Source organism: Taudactylus pleione, unplaced genomic scaffold, assembly GCF_031769625.1.
Source record: "Taudactylus pleione unplaced genomic scaffold, aTauple2 ptg000524l, whole genome shotgun sequence".
NCBI classification, from domain to species: domain Eukaryota; kingdom Metazoa; phylum Chordata; class Amphibia; order Anura; family Myobatrachidae; genus Taudactylus; species Taudactylus pleione.
The window spans coordinates 4,460,518-4,487,845 of NW_028284926.1; the positions used below are offsets into that span (position 1 = coordinate 4,460,518).

The 27,328-nt window shown below is 45.6% G+C and overlaps 1 protein-coding gene across 1 annotated transcript in view; it reads left to right on the plus strand.

Moving 5' to 3' along the window:
• The window catches only part of PTH1R (parathyroid hormone 1 receptor), a 523,470-nt gene that overhangs the window by 212,408 nt on the left and 283,734 nt on the right, over positions 1 to 27,328 (plus strand). The window contains exon 2 of the mRNA XM_088450788.1: positions 16,887 to 16,983. Within this exon, the coding sequence (XP_088306914.1) occupies positions 16,887 to 16,983 (97 nt within the window). The remainder of the gene's footprint in view (positions 1 to 16,886; positions 16,984 to 27,328) is intronic.

Below are 27,328 nucleotides of genomic sequence, written 5' to 3' on the forward strand. Positions count from 1 at the left end.
ATTGGGTCGGTATACGCAGCAGATATGCAGAAATATGCAAATGCCGAAGCTGCCGGGAGATGTACTGAGACCCCCACCTGCAGCTTCGCAAATCTAAGCATCTGCGTAAAATGTTGCAGGATCTTGGCACACAGATGCAGCGTTGGGTGCAGATCCTTCGATTGTTGCAGTCCTGACTGTGTCTATGAATGGGCGTGGGAATTGAGATGCTAGAGTCGTATTCCTTATGTACGGAATAGCAGGGTGAGGCACGCCTTTGAAACGGTTGCGACTCGGCTGCGTTCTTTTCCACCACTCCCCCCCCCCCCATGACCTCACACAAAATCTCCCTGACTGTCAACCACACTGCAAGCAAATAATTACTGTGAGCGACTACGGAAATGGATGCGCCAATTGCAGATTATCGCTCAGCTGCAAAAAGATCGGCATAGCGTACAACTGAAACAGGCCCGATGTGAATAAAAGCAGATATCAGCCATTTACTGATTAATGAATTAGAATTTTGCTAGCCGACATATCTGAGGAATACGGACCTGCTTAATGCGCAGATAGACCCACAGTACAGATTAGCTACATTATTGTGCAAAATGTATCATTACTGACTTTATCCAGAGATAGATAATAATTATTATTATTGTTATCCTTTATTTATATGGCGCCACAAGTGTTCTGCAGCACCTTACATAGTACATAAACAAATAATTTGACAAGTGACTTACAGTACGACAAGGACATGGATAATATACATTGAGATATGCAACAGAGCATAAGCAACCAAGTGTTAGGTGCCCTGGTGGGGGGTAAGAAGCAGATTAAAGTAAAGTAAGGAGAAGCACAAGAGGGTAGAGGGCCCTGCTCGTAAGAGCTTACATTCTAAAGGGGAGGGGCAGACAAACAGATGTGACACAGATGGGGTAAACAGAGGAAGGAGATAGAGAGAGATGAGATAGATATATAGATAGATAGATTTATGAGATAGATATGAGTTAGATAGACAGATAGATAGATAGATAGATAGATAGATAGATAGATAGACAGATAGATAGGAGATAGATAGATAGATAGATAGATAGATAGGCGATAGATAGATAGATAGATAGATAGATAGATAGATAGATAGAAAGCTTTGAGATAGATAGATAGATAGATAGATAGATAATCAGAGAGAGAGATAGATATGAGAGAGATAGATAGATATATATGAGATAGATAGATAGATAGATAGATAGATAGATAGATAGAAGATATATATATATATATATATATATATATATATATATAAAAAACAATTACTTCAAGGGCGCTACAACACACTTAATAATACAGACAATTCTTATATTCTTCGTAAATAACTATCCCTTCAGGGTTTATAGGCTCCAGTTATTTCTGTTTTGTGAATGTAGATAACAACTTTCGTGCTCGCTTTTCAGAGCTGATCGGAGAGTTCATATGACAAAACTTGTTTTAACGTCCTTCTTGAGGTTCTATAAGATACCCTCATACCAGAAAAACACCCAAGATAGGCCCAAAGGCCAACATTAATACAATGTAAAACAATCTTTATTAAAAAATTCGCAAATTCAGATAGATAAATGTATAAATATGTTAATACATCAACATCTTTTATACAGATAAAAATAGATTTTCCACACCTTACAAATGAATGAAGGTTTATTACATAATGTCCACCATTAGTGTAAACCCTACGCGTTTCGTCTTACGTCAAGACTTCATCAGGGGTAGATCTCGAAATACATATATTTAAGGATATAGTATGACAGTGATCAGAACGGCTCTTGGAATCAATAATTAACCTCACACTCATTGTACATATTGAGATAAATCAGATCTTTAGATCATCAACATTAGGTTATACAACACTTTTTAGGTCCTTCTTCCTCTCAATCCCACTGCCACAATCTATATATATATATATATATATATATATATATATATAGATATAGATATGAGATAGATAGATATGAGACAGATATAGATAGAGAGATATGATAGATAGATAGATAGATAGATATGAGATAGATACATAGATAGATAGATAGATAGATAGATAGTGTGATAGGATCACTGGTAAAGTGGTCTGTGGCAGGTACACTTGTCCCAGATTCCTGTCTTTTGTGTTTTAAACCCCCAGGAGAAAGTCTGCAGTGTAGCAGGCTTGAGTTTCGGCTTTTTGAAAAGCCGGTTTGGGACCTGGGGGTTGTGGGTGAGAGGAGAGGGAGGGCTCCACCACGGCCACTCCAGGTTTTGGTTCTCGCAGCCTGGTAACAGGCTTGTTAGGGTTTCCACCTGAGAGTGGCCAATATAAGCCTAGTGTGTTGAGGGCTGATTGTCTCACGTGGGAGAGCAGGCAGGGAGTTTGCTCAGAGACACTTGAAAAACCTATTTGTGAGTACTGTGCTGTGCTTTGTTGCTGGCGAGGGCATTAGGCCCTGCCAGGTTCTGGTAGTGAGGGAACTACCTGTGAAGTTAGTACCCCGACAGGGCTAGGATTTATATTTATGTTTTCTTTATATTTCTGTCATTTTACAATAAAGACTGGCGCCGACCAGCTTGTACTTGCATCCAGACTGGTGTGCTGCTTCCCTGCTGCTGTGTGTGTGTGTGTAAGGAAGGAGTCCTCTTCCCAGGAGAGGGACCCCCTATCCTAACTGTGTCACAATATGGTGGAGAATGCGGGTAACCACACACACTGTTGCAGCAAGAGGAAAACTTTCCATTTAAAAGGGACAGACACCCAATTTGTGAGTGTGGAAATAACACTGCGTCCTTGGAGTCCCATAGAGGAGGCGTCAGCCAATGCTCAGAGAGGCAAGGTTCAGCTTTCAAACTACACCCCAGGACAAAATGGAGGACATTATTAAGGCCTTGCTCCAAGCTACCAGGGCTCAGCAGGAAGCTACAGCAGCTCAGCAGGAGACTAACAGACTTCAACAGGTCTCCATTGAGGAAAACAGCCAGGCCACAAGAGAGGTTGTACAGCACCTGGTCGCCCGGCCCAGAGAGGTTACTACTGGTCCTCCCACGCCCACTCACTCCGTACGAGCCAGTCCCTTCCTCCAAAAGATGACTTCGGGCGATGATGTGGAGGCCTATCTCACCGCATTTGAAAGAACGGCCGCAAGGGAGAGTTGGCCCAAGGAGCAGTGGGCAAGTCGTCTGGTGGCACCTTTTTTGTCTGGGGAGCCACAAAAAGCATATTTCGACTTATGCCTGGCTGATGCCAAGGACTATAAAAAACTAAAACAGGAGATCCTAACTCGCTTGGGAGTCACCACCTTTGTTCGTGCCCAACGGGTCCACCGCTGGGAGTTCCATAAGGATAAGCCTCCGCGTTCACAGATGCATGACCTCGTCCATCTGTCCTCAAAATGGCTACAGCCCGAGACGCTGACGCGACCACAGATCGTGGAAAGGGTCATGATGGACCGGTACCTGCGATCATTACCTGTGACTCTGCACAAGTGGGTGAGCCATGCAGACCCTAAGTCCGCGGACCAGTTGGTCGAGCTGGTGGAGAGGTACGTGGCGGCTGAGGAGCTGATGAGTATGCCCCACCAAGCCCCGATGGCGCACCGGCGAACTCCCACAGACACTGGTAAGACTGTTCCAGGGGAGAAGGGTGCTGGGCAGTGGAATGTACCTAAGACTGAGGGTGTAGAACCTGGAGACAGGCCTGCCAGGCTGGGAAGGTTCTTGCCCCGTAAACGACTAGACATTAATATGACTCAGTGTTTCCGATGTGGTGACTTCGGCCATATTGCCGCTAATTGTGCACTTACAACTGAACCTATGCAATGTGATACTGCTCATGTCTACCGCAGGGGGTCTTTCTTTGCACAGATAGCCTGTACGGCTGACCGGCAGGCTGTGACTGATAAGCACATGTGTGTACTCACTGTAGATGGCAACCGAGTAGAGGCACTGTTAGACTCTGGTAGCTTGGTGACACTTATAAAAGCTGAGCTGGTGAACCCCTTGCGGCGTGAGGGGAAAACTGTTGGTGTGACCTGCATACATGGGGATACTCGATATTATGTTACTGCCGAGGTGAACATCGAGACACCATGTGGTTCTGCTATAGTTTCTGTGGGTTTGGTGCATGGTCTGGTGTACGATGCAATATTGGGGAGAGACTTTGCTCACTTCTGGAAGTTGTGGGAAAGCCGTTTTGTTCCAGAGGTGAACAACCCCGATCCATTTGAGAAGGTTGTCGATGTAGTGGAGGAGGGAGTTTCTTCTGAGTTGGAGTTATTCCCTTTTTCTACTATGATTGGTGAACTAGAGAATGTGGAGCGTGACGGTGGCCCGCCAACTGGTGTGCCTCCCATTGAGGTGGGAAGTGTTGTTGGGCCAGGTGATCGTCTGCCTGATTTAGAGGTCAGAAGAGAGGTCTTTGCCGTGGAGCAGTTGAATGACCCTACTTTGGTAAAAGCCAGGGAGAATGTAAAAGTAGTTGATGGTAAACCCGTAGACCCTGATAGTCCTTTGTCCTATCCCCACATGGCAATGTGGCAGGATTTGTTATATCAGGTGACTAAGAAGGGGGAAGATGTTGTGGAACAACTAATAGTTCCCAAAGCCTACAGAAGAACAGTGTTGGATCTGGCCCATGGTCATATAACGGCAGGCCATCTAGGGGTAGAGAAAACCACTGAGCGAATAATGCAGAGGTTTTTCTGGCCCGGGCTTCATAAAGAGGTATCTGACTTTTGCGCATCCTGCCCTGAGTGTCAGTATCATGCTCCCAGGCCACATTTTAAGGGTCCACTAGTTCCATTGTCTATCATAGAGGTGCCGTTTGAAAGAATAGCGATGGATTTGGTTGGACCCTTAATGAAGTCTGCCAGGGGACACCAGTATATTCTGGTCATAATGGATTACGCTACCAGGTACCCGGAAGTGATCCCGTTGCGCAATACGTCAACCAAGACCATTGCCAGAGAGCTAGTTCATGTCTTTAGCAGGCTGGGTATACCTAAGGAGATACTAACTGACCAGGGTACACCGTTTATGTCCAAAGTCATGAAAGAGTTATGCCGCCTGTTCAAAATCGAACAGTTAAGAACTTCGGTTTATCACCCCCAAACCGATGGGCTGGTCGAGAGGTTTAACAAGACATTAAAACACATGCTTAGGAAAGTGGTCGACAAGGATGGTAGGGATTGGGACTACTTATTGCCGTATTTATTGTTGGCCATAAGAGAAGTTCCCCAGTCCTCCACCGGGTTTTCACCCTTCGACTTGTTGTATGGGAGACACCAAAGGGGGTTACTAGACATTGCCAAAGAGACATGGGAGGGGCAGTCTAGTCCTTACAAAACGGTGATTGAGTATGTTTCTCAAATGCAGGAGAGAATTGCTGCGGTAGTGCCGATAGTGAGAGAGCACCTGGAACAGGCTCAACAGGCACATCAGAGGGTATACAACCGCAATGCTCTGTTACACAGCTTTGCTCCTGGGAACAGAGTGTTAGTATTGGTTCCCACTGTGGAAAATAAAGTTTTGGCTAAATGGCAAGGGCCCTTTGAAATCTTATAAAGAGTGGGGCAGGTCAATTACAAAGTTTACCAGCCGGGGAAAAGAAAGCCGGAACAGATATACCATATAAATCTGTTAAAGCCCTGGAAAGATAGAACGGTACTGTCGGCCGTCGGAGACCCTCCAGTAAGTCCAGGGCCCTTAGTTCCCGAAGTGACAGTGGCAAAAACCCTGTCGGGAATTCAACAACAAGAGGTCAAGGAGTTTCTGATTAGAAATAGGGTGCTGTTCTCTGACGTACCTGGGAAAACCTCGGTCATTAAACATGACATCATCACTGACCCAGGGGTTAAAGTTAATCTAAAGCCCTATAGGTTACCAGAAGCACAATGTGAATCGGTGTCGAAAGAAATTAAAAATATGCTAGAGTTAGGGGTTATTGAAGAATCACATAGTGAATGGTCAAGTCCCATTGTGTTGATTCCAAAGCCAGACGGGAGTGTGCGTTTCTGCAATGACTTCCGAAAGTTGAACAGTGTTTCAAAATTCGATGCCTACCCGATGCCAAGAGTGGATGAACTGATTGAGAGACTAGGGACGGCAAGGTATTTAACCACTCTTGACCTAACCAAAGGGTATTGGCAAGTACCGTTAACCGAGAGCGCCAAACAAAAGACAGCTTTTTCAGCGCCAGAGGGCTTGTTTCAGTACAAGATGTTGCCCTTCGGGCTACATGGGGCACCTGCTACCTTCCAAAGAATGATGGACAGGATTCTAAGGCCCCATAGATGGTATGCGGCTGCTTATCTGGATGACGTGGTCGTTCATAGTCCTGATTGGCAGTCTCACTTACCCAGGGTACAAGCAGTGTTGGACTCCATCTATAAGGCAGGTTTGACAGCCAACCCAAAAAAGTGTTGTCTAGGCATGGAGGAAGTAAAATATCTGGGATACACCATTGGCAGAGGCCTGATAAAGCCTCAGCTAAATAAAGTTGATGCCATACAAATCTGGCCACGGCTTCTGAATAAGAAGCAGGTGAGAGCCTTCTTGGGAATTACGGGGTACTACAGGAGGTTTATACCCAACTTTGCCACCATGGCAGTCCCACTGACTGACCTGACCAAAGGCAAACAAAAAGTCATGGTAGAATGGAGTCCTGAGGCAGAGAAAGCTTTTCAGGAGTTGAAAGTAGCGTTGTGTTCCCAACCAGTCCTGATGACTCCTAATTTTGAAAGGGAATTCATAGTACAAACCGATGCATCAGAAGTAGGTATAGGAGCGGTCCTGTCCCAGAACAAGGAGGGTGAGGAACACCCTATTTTCTATCTTAGCAGAAAGTTGAATGTACATGAGAGAAACTATGCCACAGTGGAGAAGGAGGCGTTGGCCATAAAGTGGGCGTTAGAGGCTCTCAGGTACTACTTGGTCGGAAGAAAGTTCAAATTGATCACTGACCATGCCCCTCTGAAGTGGATGTCTGAAAATAAGGACAGTAATGCAAGAATTACAAGATGGTTCTTGGCGTTACAAACTTTTAAATTTTCAGTGGAACACAGGCCAGGAAGCCAGCTGGCCAATGCTGACGCGTTGTCACGCCTTCATTGTTTGGGGGCTTCAGTTGTTCCGCCCCACAGGTCGAAACAAAGGGGGGGCATATGTGATAGGATCACTGGTAAAGTGGTCTGTGGCAGGTACATTTGTCCCAGATTTCTGTATTTTGTGTTTTAAACCCCCAGGAGAATGTCTGCAGTGTAGCAGGCTTGAGTTTCGGCTTTTTGAAAAGCCGGTTTGGGACCTAGGGGTTGTGGGTGAGAGGAGAGGGAGGGCTCCACCCACGGCCACTCCAGGTTTTGGTTCTCGCAGCCTGGTAACAGGCTTGTTAGGGTTTCCACCTGAGAGTGGCCAATATAAGCCTAGTGTGTTGAGGGCTGATTGTCTCACCTGGGAGAGCAGACAGGGAGTTTGCTCAGAGACACTTGAAAAACCTATCTGTGAGTAATGTGCTGTGCTTTGTTGCTGGCGAGGGCATTAGGCCCTGCCAGGTTCTGGTAGTGAGGGAACTACCTGTGAAGTTAGTGCCCCGACAGGGCTAGGATTTATATTTATGTTTTCTTTATATTTCTGTCATTTTACAATAAAGACTGGCGCCGACCAGCTTGTACTTGCATCCAGACTGGTGTGCTGCTTCCCTGCTGCTGTGTGTGTGTGTGTAAGGAAGGAGTCCTCTACCCAGGAGAGGAACCCCTAACCTACTGTGTCACAATAGATAGATAGATAGATAGATAGATAGATAGATAGATAGATAGATACATAGATAGATACATAGATAGATAGGTATGAGAGAGATAGATAGATATGAGATAGATATGAGATATATAGATAGAAATACAGATTTCATGATCTTTGGAATTGTCTCTATAAAAAAGCTTTTTTTCTCTTGTTTTGTGAGCTATATTTAAAAAATAAAATATACAAGTAGACAGCTCCTGTCACAACATTGTTAAACTCCCGCTTTATAAATTGTCAGTATGCCTCCGGGCGATGGCAATCTGTTTGCCCATGTGAAAGACAAGCTTTAATTTATCTGTTTAATCAAGTTAATTATTTAAATGATATGGCAGTTTAAGCAGTGACCTGTGAGAAATATCAGTGACCGGAGGCTGAATAGCTGTGGAGCAGATACAGTGGCCGGGTATTCGCAAATTTATGGCTTCAATTTTAGGGACATTCCAACTATATGTCAGTGTTATACAGGTCCCTCATGCATGATGTATACACAGTTCTCACAGCGTACGTATAGAGCGTGGCAGGGGACCGATCACTACGGAAATGAAATCTTTTTATTTTTTCCATAGCACAGTGGTTCTCAAACTCAGGACCTCATTCAGAGTTGGTCGTAAGCGGCCGCTCGGTCTTACGCCTAACGATCGAGAATCAGAAAAAAAAACAATCGCACGGCCGGCCGATCGCAACTAAAGTGACGCCCGTACATGATCAAAGCACCTCCTCTAGCTAACGAGTGATAGCAGTTAGCGATCGAGTCAATCGTTGTCAGTCGTTGTCAGTCGTTGTCAGTCGCTGTCAGTCGTTGTCAGTCGCTGTATGTTAATTTTCTTCTGTGCTGTGTGCAAATTCAACCAAAAATTAACAAAAAACCGCATAGAATAAGCCATCCCCATGAAATTTATTTATTCTTATTATTCGCTAATGCAAACGCAGCTGAATCAATTACAAGCCAATTAGCAGTGTTATTAGCTACAACAATCGATTATTCGCTGCTTGCATTGTGTGGCACAAAATAGAAACATCAAACATAACATCAGTCACATTCGATAGTATCGATTGTACTCTGGGGCTTGAGAGAGCACGTACCCAACCTCAAGCTGTACGATCAGCCAGGCCTCGAACCTGCTCGCAGAGTGACGTTTTACTACTTCCGGCCTTCTATGTCAGTTGTAGCAGGTAATTTGTGTACGCCCCTAAAACGCCCTGAAAACGGTGAGGAACGCCTGCGTTGTTAGACCACCAACCCCGTCAACACCCACAAACGGCCTTTCATGTCAATCAACTCTCGGAAGCCACTTCCTGCTCGTAAGCCGTACGATCGACAGCATTTTGGATCGCAAGGTCTCAAACGCACATGCGCACAACTAACCGTACGCATGCATGGTTTGGAAACATCGGATGCGTACAAATGAGCGGCCACTTACGACCGACTCTGAATGAGGTCCTCTGTCCTCAGGACCCCACACAGGTAACGTGTTCCAGGTCACCCAGCAGGTGCACAGGTGTATTCATTACTCATTGACACACTTTTAAAGATCCACAGGTGGAGCTAATAAATTAACTTGTGATTCTGTGAGGAGATCTTGAAAACATGCACTGTTTGGGGTCCTGAGTTTGAGATTACACTCTTTTCTTTGTCGTGAGACCTCTCCCGTCAGATGATAATGTGGAAACGAGTGGGATTACTGCAGGATACGTAACAGGTAACCCTCGGTGTGGGATCAGAAGGAAAAGTGATGACTTACAGTAAGATTCAGGATACAGAGGGATCCACGACACTGATGAGAATTATCTAGAAACTTATTAAACACGGCTCCTGCAGTTTTCTTGTTATTGAATAAGTGGGTGCATTTTGCACATTTACGACCAGTCAGGTGCAGTCATCAATATCAACTTTCACTGGGGCCAGAGCTGACACAAGTTCGACATTTACACAGTGAGGGGCCTATTCATCAACACTAAACGGCCCAGTAACCATGCGGTTACCCGGCTATTCATCGTCAGGGGTCCCAAATGGACCACCTGATATTCCGCAAACGCCGAAAACTGAAAATTTTCAGAGTTTGCTTGCGAGAGCTCCTTCCTTTGGGAAGGAGTTCCATGGACGCTAAGAAGGATCCGAGCGGATCCCTCCGCCGCCTCCTCACTACCTCCCCGGCGGCTGTGCACATGCGTGGCCCCGCGTCACGTATACATAACCGGGCCAACGGGGAAGATGTAAGTAACGCAGCTACTTCTGTAGCCGTGCTACCAACCACGGGGACAACTGCTTTTCGGAGCAGCTGTCCCCACACCAGAGCAATGATGAATTGCTCCGGTGTAAAGTTTCCCTCACAACGAGATCAATACTTAATAATCGGGGGGGGGGGGGGGGTCATACAGCCTCCGATGATGAATAGGCCCCCGAGACTTTTTGGTGGCCATGTTAGACTTGATTTGTGATTACACGGCCACACCACACCCTTACAGTGCTTTCATTGTGAATGTGCGCACAGTGTATTCGCATTCATGCCCACTTCTGGCCATGTCAGTCTCAGCCCCCTCATCGCCGCGAGACTCAGGTCAGGCAGGGGGCAAAAAAATAAAAAATCAGATTTTTGCGCTTGAACAGTGCAAAAAACTGTGAATATTGCCACCGATAAGGTTTTTTTTTTTTTTGCTTAATAAATAGACCCGTCATGAGTATTTGGACGCAGAATGACACACAGTCAGTATAAGTATATGAAAGGTAACGGGGAGTTGCTAGACAAATGCGGACGTGTCGCAAACATTTTGTGGGTGTGTTTCGGGCAGCGACGGCATCTTTATACACAGCTTGGCTGGTCCTCGGACTTACTTCTGCCGGACATTCTGAGCAGTCGTAGGGTTGTATGCTAGCGGCGTATTAGAGACACATCCGGTGTGTGATTCTGTACAGTGGTGGCAATGACATAGTGGGTTGGGGAGGGAGCCCAGGCCTGTTTGGGGGGACCCCGGCCAGCTACTGATACACTAGTATGAGGACCTAAATTCATCAAGCTCCTAAAATACAATATTTTCAGAGCTTGACCGGCGGAGCATTCGCCACCTTTCATCGGACGCCGGGGCTTTATGCGTTTGCATGAACTCTAAGTCACACAGGCTCACTGGCACTAGTCAGACTCGGCAGTGCTAAGTTTCACTGCTCTAAAAGCACCAGTGACAACCTTACTGCGAGTAGGAATGTCAATTTTCAGGGTCCATCCACGGAACCCGACAATTAACATAATGAATAAACCACTCTCTCTCTTTCCTCTACGCGTTCTCCTTGCATCTTTCGCTCCCTCTTTTACGCACTCTTCACCTCCCTCACTATTTCCTCACCTCTGTCCCCTCTCCCCACTCTCTTTGCACCTCTCTCTCTCTCTCGGATTATTGCATTTCTGTAACATATATTGTACACACATAGCTGATGACGCAGTGGGGGTTTGTTATATCATAATCACTATTCTGCGCTTTGTGCTTAGTCAAGCAAACATACTTTAAAAGCTTTACCCTTTGTCGCGCCCTGTATGTAATCTGTTCTCCTTGAGGAAAGAGCTCAGCAGGGCGTCATTTATAATGCTATAATGTGCTGTTCCCCGGCGGTCAGTGGGCTGTGTTTGTATAGATGGGGAAATGTATCAGTGTAAGGATGTAATGCCGATGTACTGTATGGTGTAGGAGGGACATAATCAGCTTTATACACAAACATTACACACTGGGGATACACAATATCCAACACTACTGTAGGTAAGACAAATATTTGGACTTAAAAATAAAGGTTTTAAGTTCCCTGAGATGGAAAGTAGATAAGCACTTAGGAGTGTGTAAAGACTTTGGGCCTGATTCGGAGACGCTCGCTGTTTGCGAGCGCTCGCTCTGAATCAGGGCGTTTTTTTGTTTCGGCTAGTGTGAGCGGCCTGGCGATGTTCGCGATTATCGCGACCATCGGGTTTGAGACGAGACCCTGCGAGAGGGTCACGGCTCCCGCAAGCCCGAGTGGACTTCCTGCTCTAATAGAGCAGGAAGTCCACTACTGACATCACGAGTGATGTCAGTAGGGCTGCCCTCAAACGGCAGGCGTTCCTCTTTTTCTTTACCATTGTATAGGAGGCTGACTACCTCCCTTTTGCAGCTGCTTGGAAAGACCACCCATCGCAGCGCCCTTTATACTATAAATCTTTATAGTTCATTGTTCCTAAGGGAACGCCTGCGTTTGTGCAGCCACCCCCCCTTCCCGCCTACAAAACGCCTACAAAACAGGGCGAGCTGTCAATCAACATCGACAGCCGCCCCGTCTTGTAGTGAGCCCCGGAGCGACGAAGCTGCCGTCACTCGCTGGTGCTCGCGCATGCGCATGCCGGAGGCGGTGCATGCGCAGTGGGGGAACATCGACCCGCTTGCGAGTGCTGTGCGCTCGCGAGCGAGTCTGAATCAGGCCCTTTGTATCTATATTATTGTGAAGACAGTCAAGAAATTATAAAAGAAGAATGAACTTGCCAAAGGGAAAACCTAGAAGAATATGTGAGAATAAAAGAAAATATTTGTACTTGGGAAAACTTTTTTTACTTAGATAGATACTTATGCAACTAAAGGAAATATTTCCAGAGATAAAGAGGACTCTTCCCTAAGGAGCTTATTTACACCACCCACCGCCCCCCAACATTCCAATTTTTTGGAATTGAAAATCTGTGGCCACATCGCAAAATGCTGCAGCAGCGTCACCATGAAACAATAAGCCACATCCTCCATGAATGTCCCTAGCACTTCTGAAGAGCAAAGTCAACCCTCCCCCCACCAGGAATCCATCGATGGTCAATGGATTTGAGCCATTATGGAAACATCATAGATGGTTGATCGATCGACGCCCCCCCTTATCGAGCTTGCTCAGACCATGGCTGCCATCCAACGTAAAAATTCCTTGGCCGGCAAAACAAGTTACCATCGGTGGTCCAACTCCAAGGCCCTCCCTACCGTATACTGCTGCATGCACCAACGCAGGTGACCAGCACTCAGGACAAACATCTTAGCCTTTGAACGTGGACTGCGATGCCCAAATCTGAATAGTTGGGTGGCATGTAATCTAGTATAGGCAATGGACACTTGATATACAGCAGGATAACAGTTGCAGCTGTCGGTGGGGATGTGTTTTCATGGATGTACAGTACTAGTTCCTACAGTCAGGCAATTGATTAGTAGAGGTAGGGCCTAGACAATCTCCAGGAGCTGAAGTGCAGGACGGCATCGTGCAGAAGTAATCTCTCCCAGCCGCAGCGAGAATGTTTCTGTGTTCTGCTGCAGACAAGCCCCAGGGGAGCGATGCCTGTCAGCATTCCCGTTTCCATCCTGCAGAAATATGAGGTATAAGTGATATTCTGCCACAAATAACTTCTCTACAGGGAGAAATCTAGTTGTTTCTTACATCTCGCTGGAGGCTATTGCTCTCTAGTTTTACTCCAATATGTTTTACAGGCCTAGCTAGCAAACAGCGCCGTCAGTAAAATAGCCATTTCCAGTAAAACGATTTGACAAAATCACAATATGGTTGTTTTTTTTTATTTTTATTGCAGACAGAGGGTTCTTCTGAAAGCGAATGCAAACGTCAGAGGAAGATACAGATGTAGTTTGTGTCACTGTAGTTTCGCTGAGCCAGTTAGATCTTACTGTATATTTCTATTGCCTTTTTTTTTTTTTTTAATAACAACACACAAAGGGTCTGGCTCAGGGGTGCACGCAGTGTCGATTCCTTACGGTAGCAGTCGATGGTTTACAGTGTGCACATGCACCTGAGTCCCGCCGCGCATTGCGTCCCGCTGGTTACCGCCGGGAGACGAGAACAAAGTTGTACAGAGAGAGAGGCAAATTCAGCAAGTGTTTCTGGGTGGTAACAGCCAGACGCAGGCGTGTCGCAGTCAGCACTTACGTCGTTTACCATAGTTGCGCTGACACTGGCCGCCATGTTCAGACAGGGATTCTGCGCCATCCATAAGGCTGCTGCAATGTTTGATGGTGCGTCTTAATGCGCCCAGCAGCCGCTTAGTGACGCAACCTATGAACGTCTCTGTACAAATTCCATCGGTTGCGGCATTAGCCTAAGGACGCAGTCACGGCTTCAATACTGTTCACCGATGAATCAGACCCAGAATCCGTCATTTTTGATTCACGCAGGACGAGTGCTTTGGGTGGGGGCAAGAACAAAAGTGTTGTTGAGAAAAACCAGTTGATCATTTATAAAATGGGTTTGTTCCAAACTGACGTTTTAAACTACGTTCATTGGCCCTCATTCAGACCCACTCGCGAGCGGCTGTCCGCTCGCAAGTGGGTCGATGGTCCGCACTGCGCATGCGCACGACGGAGGGAACGCCTACCGTCTGAAGCCGGCCCCACTGACATCACTAGTGGGAGTGATTTTGGCTCTGATAGAGCCAAAATCACTCCTGGCCTTGCGGTTGAAAAACTCAACCGCAGGCTTTTGCTCGCAGTTTCGATGGTCGCGATGGTCCATCGCGACCATCATCCTGCACGTTCGTATATGCTGTGGGTGGTGACCCACAGCTATACGAACGTGCAGGAGGACGCTCCATATTAATGGAGGTGGGCCCTGATTCAGAGCGAGCGCTCTGGTCAGAGCGTCCGGCTCTGAATCGGGGCCATAGTATTTCCACATGATTAGTCCTACAGGAGCAACACCCGGCACTTGACTTGACAGGCTGATTCCAGCCTCCACGGATGTCCAAACTTAAACATATTTTGTACCGTAAGAACTTGTTTTTCACTGCTCTATATTGGTGCAATTTTCGGGAATGATACCTTTTTGTGCTGTCACCCAGGTTGCTGTAAACATCCATCTGCCAGCTGGTACAATGAGGGTTATTTATAAACGCCAGAGGTGCAGACAAGAAATTTTACCTGTAACCTCGCTCTCTGGTCCTGCTGATACATCCAAACGTGCGCACAGTGGAAAGGGTTAAACGGCGCTTTGCAATCCATTCTCTGACCTCTGAGAAACACCTGTCATTTCCCTAAAACACTGCTCTGAGATCTTAAACGTGATAGGACACTATGGCTGTCCGTTACATGCATCACTTTTGGGTGTTTCAACATTTTTATTGCCCAGAAAAACTCTTTACCGTAGAAGTGCAACAAGAACTCGAAACGCATCACATTATTATGTGAGACCCCCAGAGGGGGTGGAATAATACGCAGTTTTGTGGGGAGAAAAAGGCTTTGCATCCGTCTGCAGGCACTGGCCAAATAGATGTCTCCATGCTTGTATCTCATTTAGTCAAATGTGCATGAAGGATGGTGCAAAAATAGCTGTTTTCATACTAATATATGTACTTAGCGGGGAACGGAAACCACGATGCCTAAATTCATCCATCAGATACTGAAAGCTTTCTGCAATCCTCAGACGCCACAATCTTCCCCCCGAAAATCCATGTGGGGTTATTTGTGCAGAAGTACTGTAGGTTCTGTCACAAGAGAGGGATTGCACTAGGACATAGGTTCTCAAACTCGGTCCTCAGGACCCCAAACAGTGCATGTTTTCCAGGTCTCCTCACAGAATCACAAGTGAAATAATTAGCTCCACCAGTTGAACTTTTAAAATGTGTCAGTGAGTGATGAATACACCTGTGCACCTGCTGGGTGACCTGGAAAACATGACCTGTGTGGGGTCCTGAGGGCCGAGTTTGAGAACCACTGCACTAGGATGTTGTAATGATGCGTTTCACTCGCAGATTGTCTTGTTGGCTTTTGTGAACCAGCAAGAACTGTAATAAACTGTAATAAACCCTGACACCCACATCACTGTTTTCTGTTCTCAGTTATAGAAGTGTTCTTGCCATCTCCTTACATTTCTATTACAGATTGTAGTGAGCTTTTCTACACTCCAAACTTTTACATTGTTTAAGTACACAGAGTGGTAATATTATTACTAAACCGTTTACTCATTTTTATTCAATAGCTGTTTTTATGGTGTATTTCATAAGGACCTGAGCACTTTGTTGTTCTCAATCTACAGCTCCCGCACGGCTCAGAGTTCCTCATTTTTGTAGTAGATGGGAAATAGCCAGTAATATCATCAGAATATGTCAGAGGAGCACAGAGTATTTCAGGAGATGAGTGATGCACATGACAGGGGCCAGTGACATACAGCCCACTAAGAACCAGTATGCAGTAGGTAGCACCTATCCTTCTGTATCAGCGTCTATTTCCCTATGCTGTCAGCTTATGAGCAGGACTTTCTTACCGTTACCGCTATGTCTTTCTGTTATTACCCAGTCCTGTTTTATTACTGTTTGTTCCCAACTCTAAAGCTCATCGGAATATGCTGGCACTATGTAAGTAACTGATAAATAAAAAAAATATGTGAGGAGGGGAATGGAGGCAGCAGGAAGCCACAGACTGAGAGTTATATAGTGGGAGGATCAGGATCCCCCAGCAGCACAGAGTATATCAGGAGATGAGTGATGTATTAGTGAGGACAGGGCTGCATGTGACAGGGGCAGTGACATGATGTGAGGAGAGGAATGGAGGCAGCAGGAAGTCACAGATTGAGAGTTATATAGTGGGAGGATCAGGGTCCCCCAGCAGCACAGAGTATATCAGGAGATGAGTGATGTGTTAGTGAGGACAGGGATGCATGTGACAGGGGCAGTGACATGATGTGAGGAGGGGAATGGAGGCAGCAGGAAGCCACAGACTGAGAGTTGTATATTGGGAGGATCAGGATCCCCAGCAGCACAGAGTATATCAGGAGATGACTGACATATTGATGAAGACAGGGCTGCATGTGACAGGCACAGTGATATGATGTGAGGAGGGGAATGGAGGCAGCAGGAAGCCACAGACTGAGAGTTATATAGTGGGAAGATCAGGGTCCCCCAGCATCACAGCGTATGAAGTGAATCTCCTGTGATACTGTTGCAGGAAGATTGTAGGGTCAGTCACTTTTCTAAATAATGCTAAACTCATACATCATCCAACAGTGTCTTTGTAGTTGCGGTGTTGTTATTTTCTCAGATCTAAACATCATTGCAGAAATGTCATTTGTAACTACCTTGTTGCTAAGACCGGTCTTCTTTTTTGTCTACCAGATAGATGCCGATGATGTCTTCACCAAAGAGGAACAGATTCATCTTCTATTTACAGAAAAAACAAAGTGTGAAAAAGACTTGAACGCTAAAGTGAAAGGTGAGTATTCTCACTACTGTATTACGTGTCAGCTTCTACAACACTAAACATCTGTTACTTATGGAATAATTTCTCCTACTGTACTTTATAAGTCATAACAGCATTACAGGGCAGGAGGAACTTGGAGCTTATTTGCATATATTAGTGTAATGGGTAATAGCAATAATATCTGCAGTTTGCAGACGTCATTGTGTGTTATGTAGGAGATCTCTGTAGTCAGTAAAACAAACAGTGACACATTGTGGCCATAAAAAGATATTACTGTACTGTACGTTGCATAATATCTAAAATATAGATTTGAAAATAAAGTTTGGGAACAGATTAATTTCGTACGTTTGTGGTAAGCTTGCTGACCTGAAAGTCTACACACAGAGGAGGCACGAGGCACCAGAGGTGCCACTATTTCTCATATACTGTATATAGGTCCAGCCTCCACTCAGCCAAACTGAAATGAACCTTTTAACAAGAGCCATTCTTTTCATTTCAGAGCTTCTCCCGTATTCCATGGCATGGTTCACGTGCTAGGCTAGTAATGACATGCCGTGATAATATTGTAATATTGCACTCATTTCATTCAAATATTGGCTAAAAAGGATTATCAAAATCTGATATTTCTCCTGTCCAGGGGGTGGGGGGTGATTAGGGAATTCTGAGACCTCCACTCAAGTGGGAAAGCCACTAATGCAGAAATGGAAACAACATTTGTATGCACCTGCCCAGTGTACACACGGCATACTACACTAGGGCAATCTTGCACTGTCATTGTAAGCAAGGCTGGATTACCCAATATTCTGTCTGGGCAGTGTGTATCCTTAGGGGCTTGCCCACTGTCCATTGTTGACCATTTGAATTATATATTTTTTTCTTAGCAGACATAACCCATTAACCGGGCAAGAGGGGGTCTGCAAATTCTGAATGTGCCCAAAGTGTTAACAATTATATTGAGAGTGCAGCGGGGGCTGTTATTCCTGCTGTAGTCTTTTTATTGGCTCAGCCTCAGTAGCATCAGGGATCAGAGGAGTGTACGCTGAGCCCTAATTGGTGGGAATTATTACCTCTGTAGCTGTAAGCAAAATTTCGGGTTTGCAACGGCACAATCTGTCCTTGTGAACAAATTGTGTAGAACTGCGCTCTTAAGCCAAGTACACACTATGCTATCCATTGCGTGATGTATCACTCTGACGCGGGTCTCAAAGATATTGGGTCTCATTCAGACCCGGTCGCAAGCGCTGATGCACTCGCAACCGGGTCGATGGTCCCCACAGAGTATGCGCACGACGGAGCCAGCTCCGTCGAGCGCATGCGCGAGACCCAGCTAGCGATGGGCGCTCCGTCACTAGGGGTCTCGTAGCAGATGGGGCGAGCTATTGATGTTGAGTGACAGCTCGCCCCGTTTGCTGGGCGGGTCGGGGGCGTGCCCGGCCAAACGGAGGCGTTCCAGTCGGAAGGCTTGCCGTTTGGGGCGGCCCCACTGACATAATTGATTATGTCAGTGGGGAACTTCCTGCTCAAACAGAGCAGGAAGTTCCTTGGGGCTTACGAGTGCCCAGACCCAACCTTAAGTTGAAGTGTGTGCAGATGGCGCGATTTATCGTTACGTTGCGTCGCCCCGTTGGCTGGGTACACCATTGTGTAGTGTGTACTACACAATGGTTACATTGTACACTACACTACAAAATTTACAGTTAATGTTTCCACTCTTTTGCTCTTACTGAAGTAATTTTAGCAAACAATGTAATCAGCCCTTGTTTCTTCATGCCGATTTGTAAATAAATGTAACGTTACTTTGTAGCTCTTACTGCGGTAAACAGAAACATACATAAATACATATGGATACAAGATGTCACAGTTCTAATTCTGTTAGTGTGGTTTCAACGTACTTTACTTTCCAAACAGAATAGTCAGCGGGGTCTGCATGTAAGATGTGTTATATATATATATATATATATATATATATACCTTGCCCTAAGCCGCATGTTTATGACCTGTTTCTGTAACTGGAAGGCAGGGAGTGAGAGGCAGATATTAATCAGAATGACAAGTCCAACTGTGGATTTTAATGCATGGGAAACGTTTATCAGACATTTCTATCTGCAGAACATTTCATAGATAAAACATTGTATGGAACATTTATCTTGTGCTGCAGAAAGGAGAACCGTTTGTGGGAATCAGTCATCAGTTTTGCGCCAGTTTAACCCTTTGCGTTCAATTGCATCTTCTTTTAAATTAAAGGCCAATTACACCCCACGTACAGATCAGTGAATCCATCCAGGGACTTTGGGATTTTTGGTGATAATTACTGGCTGGTAAAAAAAAAAAAAAAAACAATCTGGAAATCACGCTTTGTAGCTTAGTAGACATGTTGGAATTCTGTCACTTTCTGTGATGTGAAAGAGAAATTCATGTGACCAGGGCTGTGTGGGTGTGTCCTGAGGCACGTGGGTGTGACCAGTGCTGTGTGGGTGTGTCCAGAGACATGTGGGTGTGACCAGGGCTGTGGGTGTGTCCAGAGGCAAGTGGGTGTGACCAGTGCTGTGCGGGTGTGTCCAGAGACATGTGGGTGTGACCAGTGCTGTGTGAGTGTGTCCAGAGACATGTGGGTGTGACCAGTGCTGTGTGGGTGTGACTAAAGCCAAGTGCTTGTGTGTACACGCCCTACACTATCAGCCCCAATGTCTCCCTAAATACATAAAAAATAGAAAAATATGTGAGAAAACTAGAAATTATTTTAATACTTAGGGCTCTATTTATTAACATTATTTTTACTAAAATAAAGTGAAAAAGGGTGTTTTGTGTTTTCACACCCTTTTCACATTATTTTAGTATCACCTAAAGTTACTACAGGGCAATTGGAGTAGAATTTGTAAAATTCTACTCCAACCCCTAGTATCACTTACTTTTAGTAAGCAGATCGCATTTCCCATCATTGTAATGGGAAATGTGATCCGACCAAAGTTACTTAAAATAAATTGTGAAAAAATATCGGTGGAAAGCCCTGTGATAATAACGCCACCTGGATGTTATAATACATCCACATAATTATACTGTATAGTCAGTAGGCCATTATCATGCAGAACACACTCAGTATCTACTTCAATCAATATTACAGTTATATCTGATCTCAGCGCCACGCTATTACATTCAGAAACGCAATTTAATAATCCTTCATGTAACAGTAGGACCCACTGTGCTTCTTGCCCGGAAATGCGGCAATCACAAGTGGAAATTCTCTTTATCGGGTCTATTCAGCAATGGGGGTTTTTTTTACATAAAAAAATACGGAAACTACGATTTCCGTATATTTTATGTAAATCTCCTATTCAGCAATGGGATAATGGAGACGATAACGCAATTACCTTCTCCATTAATTCCCTGCTCGCAGAGTACCGCACTGTAGGGATCAGGCCATTGATCCCTACAGTGCTATTCAGCAAAGTAAAATGTGTTAAATCACTCGAAAAATATTTCCTTTATATAACGCCATCTCAGAATGGGAATGGGTACGATTCCCGTCAGCGGCAGCCCGACAGGAGCAGAGTGCGACGCAGCGGAAGCCCGACAGCGCTGGAAATCCCAATCGTGGATAGGTAAGTATCCACTAACCTAACCCCCCTAACCCTAACCCTCCTTAGGGGTGCCTACCCCTAACTTCCCCCCCAAGTGCCTAACCCTAATCCCCCCTCTAAGTGCCTAACCTTAACCACCCCCTTCCCCGCTGCTTAAACCTAAGTCCCCCGGGGGGTGCCTAACCCCAACCTCCCCCCCCGGGGGTACCTAACCCTAACCCTCCCTCCCCCTAGCCTAACCCTAACCCTCCCGGGGGGGGGGCCTAACCTCCCCCCCAAGTGCCTAACCCTAATCCCCCCTCTAAGTGCCTAACCCTAACCACCCCCTTCCCTGCTTCCTAAACCTAAGTCCCCTGGGGGGGTGCCTAGCCCTAAGTCCCCCCCGGGGGTGGCTAACCCTAACCCTCCCTCCCCCTAGCCTAACCGTAACCCTCCCGGGGGGGAGCCTAACCCTAAGTCCCCCACGGGAGCCCTAAACCTAACCCTCCCCCCCTGCAGCTGTCCGCTCGCGGCGCCCGGCGTCACTACGATCGTGATGCCGGGCGCCGGTCTCCCGGCGTTGGGGAAATGCGGGCGTCTACATCTAGACGCCCGGCATTTCGCCCTTGCCGGGATAAGACAGTCGGGAAGCCGGCTGCCGGGATATAGGCAGTCGGCTTCCCGATTGCTTCCCTCAGAATGGCGTTACATGAAGAAAATACTTAAACATCCCAAAAACTACAGGGACAGAGGGAACTTTTCCCATAAGTCTCTGCAGCATCTTATAAGCCCGCCCAGTCTCCGTGCCTGCTTCCCGGTGACCGCCGACAGGTAAGTCCAACTAGAACCTGCTGAAAGTGATTGCCATGTGTATACAGGCTTTATACTCGCCTGTATACATTTATATTTCTGTGCTATTATATTCAACATTTATATGTAAATATTAAATATAAAAGCACATAAATATACATGTATACAGGGAATCGGTATGTTATACAGCCAAACCTAAGCCCGGCGGAAGAAATACCGATGACGGAAGGCCGGTAGATGGAGATCCCGACAGGGTAAGTATTAACCCTATCCCTAGCCCTCTCCCCCCCCTAACCCTCCCAGCAATAAACTCAGGACGATGTTGCCCGATAATATTCTGGGCAACATCGTCACTCTTGCTGAATAGAACCTTATGTATCTGCACCATACGTGTCACCTGCCAGATTACGTATTGTTACCTGTGCAGGAAAAGCTATAAGTTTACAGTCTGGAAATATTTTATTAATATACAGTAAATATAGTGATTTCCTTATTCACTAACTGTATACATTGGGTATATAATATTGTATGTGCCAACAAATATGGATTTTGGAAACATTTAGGATTAGAAGAGGTTAATAATGGAATTTCAGTAACATTCAAGAGTTTATAGTATCGCACAGACATGTTCTATGTTATGTAGGGAATAAATGCCAATACACTTCTCCAGATCCCCCATCCATGTTCTATTATGATGGAGTGAAAGGTCTAATTGAGTGCAGTTGCCCTACAATGCTGAATGCTGTTTTCTTAATTTTTAATGTGTGTGTGTGTGTGTGTGTATGTGTGTGTGTGTGTGTATGTGTATGTGTGTGTGTATGTGTGTGTGTGTGTATGTGTAGGTGGGTGTGTGTGTGTGTGTATGTATGTGTGTGTGTGTGTGTGTATGTCTGTGTGTGTGAATGTGTGTGTATGTGTGTATGTGTGTGTGTGTATGTGTGTGTGTGAATATAAGAAGAATTATACTGCTTATATTTAATAAATAAATAAAAATGAATTTTTGAAGTTGCTCACTGCATATTTCTGTGTGTGTGTGTGTGTGTGTGTGTGTGTGTGTGTGTCTGATTTACCAAGTCACTGACTTGGATTAGAAATGACAGAGCGTGCTAAAGTAGTTATTTATTTTATTTTTTTACTCATCATGACCTGCCAGGTGATGTTATTCATTTATTCCTTTTTAAACGCACGAATCGCTTTCACTGACATATTTATGTTTTCCATGTAACGCGACGACCGCAGGACAGCCGCTCCCTATCTCGGCGAGGTCGCCCGCAGCTGTTCTGCTTTTTTTCTTTCCCCTGCTGATTTTATTTTTTATTCTGTTCTTTGTGAATTTTTTGTTTTACTTTGTGGCTTACCGAAGTTATCTTAGGCATTCCTCCTTGACCATAGTTCGGACTGTTCCAGTGTGTAGGTAATAATTATAGTGTTTATATTTTTACTGGAGATCTCTGTAAATATCCCATTCATACGGCCCTGCGCCCACTTACTGGAACGTTTGGAACATAATTAACTATTCATTATTTTTGGAAAAATGAAGGTCTTTCTTTCAGTACTTCTTTAGATACTTTAGATAAGGGTTTTATTTTAAATTCATGAATATATACATAGGAGTGAAAAATAGGTATTTTATACTGTACCTAGCTGACTCGCTGGTTTTTGTACTAGTAACACAAAGCTTTCTTGCACTGACTGTAAGCTGCAGTGATCAGCCAGTAAGAGGCACTGGAATCAGTATGTTATACCGCCGGACCTAAGCCCCCCTTCCCGCACCCTAATCCTAACCCTCCTGGGGGGGTGCCTAACCCTAACCTCCCCCCCGGGGGTGCCTGATGCTAACCACCCCCCAATTCCCCTAGCCTAAACCTAACCTTCCCGAGGGGGGTGCCTAACCCTAAGTCCTCCAGGGAGTCCCTATACCTAACCCTCCCCCCCAGGGACTAACAGCTCCCGACGCCCCGCTTATTCGGCGTGGGGCTAATGATAGGCATTAGTATTTAGACGCCTATAATTAGTCCCATGCTGGGATTTCACTGTCGGGAAGCCGGCGGTCGGCATTTCGTCCGCCGACTTCCTGACCACATCCCGTTATAATAACATATAAGTTTAAAATATGATCTGAGAATGTAATATTTCTGCCACTCTATACAGTATTCACAAGGATTTATACCACAAATCATTTCATCTACTAGGGAGAAATTTACTTTTCGTTACTCGTGTTAAAATATATTGAACACGCCTATTAAATAACATGGTGCAAAGAGTAATTGTGTACCCATAGCAACCAATCAGATGTTAGCTTTTATTTGTTCGCCTGCTATGAGCTGATATTTAGTTGATTTCTGGTTACGGCTAGATACAGTATGAGCAGAGTCAGTGCTACCACTATGCAGTGACCTAAGGTGTCAGGGCATACTGCTTGCTAAATGCTGAAAGCAGGGCTGGCTCGGGTCATAGGCAACCTAGGCACTTGCCTAGGGTGGCTTAGCTCTAGGGGGGGGGTGTCACTGCACCACCTCCTGTCCAGGAATTCTCTGGACAGTCCGGAAATCTTCCAGACTGTCCAGAGTCCAGATGTGTGTAGAGATGTGCACCGCTAGCATCAGATCCCAGGGCCGACAGTTGGAGACGCTTTTCAAATTTGGTGCCGGCCAAGAGCCAATCCTGGCTCACAGACTGGCAGGCAATCAGGAGTATCCATGGCTCCGCCTACTCTCTACAGCGTTTAGTAGCTGGCGCAAGCAGCGGAAGGCCAGTATGGTGGTGGAGGGGAGCATAGAAGAGCTCACAATTAGGCACAGAAGATGCAGTGCTGTTGGACAGAGGACCAGAAAGGTGGAAGACAGAAGACCTTGGGTCCAGCCAGACATCTCCAGGACGCCTAAGCCCTGGTGGCAAGGAAGCTCTTGCAAAAGAGTTTATTGTGGCTCTATTGCTGTTCAGGGGAAGTCCAGCGAGAGTCAAGAAGCCAGCGAAGTGAAGCCTAGCGCTGAGAGGCAGGAGAGGATCCTGTACTTGTCTAGCTGAGGACCCCTGTGGGGAAGGGCCGGCACAGCGGGTACCCCTCTATGCCTCGCCAAGGTCGGCAGAGCAGGTAAGGTCCCAGTGGGACACCCTTTATTTAACTCCCTAGACCCCCAGGGTGTCAGGCGCTAGTGACCGCAAAAGAAGACCACCTCATGGGCCTTTTATGGGAGTGTCACGGACACGGAGCCGCAGCCACAGGGACCATTTTTAGAGGAGGTTGAGGAGGAGACACTGCTTCAGCCACAGGCCACCGCAAGTATCGATGGTCACTGGCGGATTTCCACTGAAAGTGGGCGTCTCAGGGCTTGCAATCTCCGGCGCTCGCAATTACACAAGGGGAAGGCTGTGACTAGCATTTGCATATTGCCGCAGCTGCAAATGCCAAAGAAATTGCAGCCGTCCTTAAAACATTTTAAAATAAGAGAGTCAGGGGTACTGGCCGCAGGTACGTGTCAGACCAATCACAGAGTGGAAATCATCCTTTGCTGTGAAGGCAATTAAAAATAAAAATATTTTTGCAAAAACATTTAACGCGTCACTACAAACCGATTAGTCGTCCACTAAATGAAAGATTAGTAGAAACTTGTGAAGCGAAGAAACACTTCACTCGTTCCCAGTCACAGCTCAGCGTTGTCCTGTGTTTCGCTGTATGTAAGTAGGGACACTTGTCCTGTGTTTCGCTGTATGTAAGTAGGGACACTTGTCCTGTGTTTCGCTGTATGTAAGTAGGGACACTTGTCCTGTGTTTTGCTGTATGTAAGTAGGGACACTTGTCCTGTGTTTCGCTGTATGTAAGTAGGGACACTTGTCCTCTGTTTCGCTGTATGTAAGTAGGGACACTTGTCCTATGTTTTGCTGTATGTAATTAGGGACACTTGTACTGTGTTTCATTGTATGTAAGTAGGGACACTTGTCCTGTGTTTCATTGTATGTAAGTAGGGACACTTGTCCTGTGTTTTGCTGTATGTAAGTAGGGACACTTGTCCTGTGTTTCGCTGTATGTAAGTAGGGACACTTGTCCTGTGTTTCGCTGTATGTAAGTAGGGACACTTGTCCTGTGTTTCGCTGTATGTAAGTAGGGACACTTGTCCTGTGTTTCGCTGTATGTAAGTAGGGACACTTGTCCTGTGTTTCATTGTATGTAAGTAGGGACACTTGTCCTGTGTTTCGCTGTATGTAAGTAGGGAACCTTGTCCTGTATTTCGCTGTATGTAAGTAGGGACACTTGTCCTCTGTTTCGCTGTATGTAAGTAGGGACACTTGTCCTGTGTTTCGCTGTATGTAAGTAGGGACACTTGTCCAGTGTTTCATTGTATGCAAGAAGGGACACTTGTCCTGTGTTTTGCTGTATGTAAGTAGGGACACTTGTCCTGTGTTTTGCTGTATGTAAGTAGGGACACTTGTCCTGTGTTTCGCTGTATGTAAGTAGGGACACTTGTCCTGTGTTTCGCTGTATGTAAGTAGGGACACTTGTCCTGTGTTTCGCTGTATGTAAGTAGGGACACTTGTCCTGTGTTTCGCTGTATGTAAGTAGGGACACTTGTCCTGTGTTTCGCTGTGTGTAAGTAGGGACACTTGTCCTGTGTTTCGCTGTATGTAAGTAGGGACACTTGTCCTGTGTTTCGCTGTATGTAAGTAGGCACACTTGTCCTGTGTTTTGCTGTATGTAAGTAGGGACACTTGTCCTGTGTTTTGCTGTATGTAAGTAGGGACACTTGTCCTGTGTTTTGCTGTATGTCAGTAGGGACACTTGTCCTGTGTTTTGCTGTATGTAAGTAGGGACACTTGTCCTGTGTTTTGCTGTATGTAAGTAGGGACACTTGTCCTGTGTTTTGCTGTATGTAAGTAGGGACACTTGTCCTGTGTTTCGCTGTATGTAAGTAGGAACACTTGTCCTGTGTTTCGCTGTATGTAAGTAGGGACACTTGTCCTGTGTTTCGCTGTATGTAAGTAGGGACACTTGTCCTGTGTTTCGCTGTATGTAAGTAGGGACACTTGTCCTGTGTTTTGCTGTATGTAAGTAGGGACACTTGTCCTGTGTTTCATTGTATGTAAGTAGGGACACTTGTCCTGTGTTTCGCTGTATGTAAGTAGGGAACCTTGTCCTGTATTTCGCTGTATGTAAGTAGGGACACTTGTCCTGTGTTTCGCTGTATGTAAGTAGGGACACTTGTCCTGTGTTTCGCTGTATGTAAGTAGGGACACTTGTCCTGTGTTTCATTGTATGTAAGTAGGGACACTTGTCCTGTGTTTCATTGTATGTAAGTAGGGACACTTGTCCTGTGTTTCATTGTATGTAAGTAGGGACACTTGTCCTGTGTTTAGCTGTATGTAAGTAGGGACACTTGTCCTGTGTTTTGCTGTATTTAAGTAGGGACACTAGTCCTGTGTTTTGCTGTATGTAAGTAGGGACACTTGTCCTGTGTTTTGCTGTATGTAAGTAGGGACACTAGTCCTGTGTTTTGCTGTATGTAAGTAGGGACACTAGTCCTGTGTTTTGCTGTATGTAAGTAGGGACACTAGTCCTGTGTTTTGCTGTATGTAAGTAGGGACACTAGTCCTGTGTTTTGCTGTATGTAAGTAGGGACACTTGTCCTGTGTTTCGCTGTATGTAAGTAGGGAACCTTGTCCTGTGTTTTGCTGTATGTAAGTAGGGACACTTGTCCTGTGTTTCGCTGTATGTAAGTAGGAACACTTGTCCTGTGTTTCGCTGTATGTAAGTAGGGACACTTGTCCTGTGTTTCGCTGTATGTAAGTAGGGACACTTGTCCTGTGTTTCGCTGTATGTAAGTAGGGACACTTGTCCTGTGTTTCGCTGTATGTAAGTAGGGACACTTGTCCTGTGTTTCGCTGTATGTAAGTAGGGACACTTGTCCTGTGTTTCGCTGTATGTAAGTAGGGACACTTGTCCTGTGTTTTGCTGTATGTAAGTAGGGACACTTGTCCTGTGTTTCATTGTATGT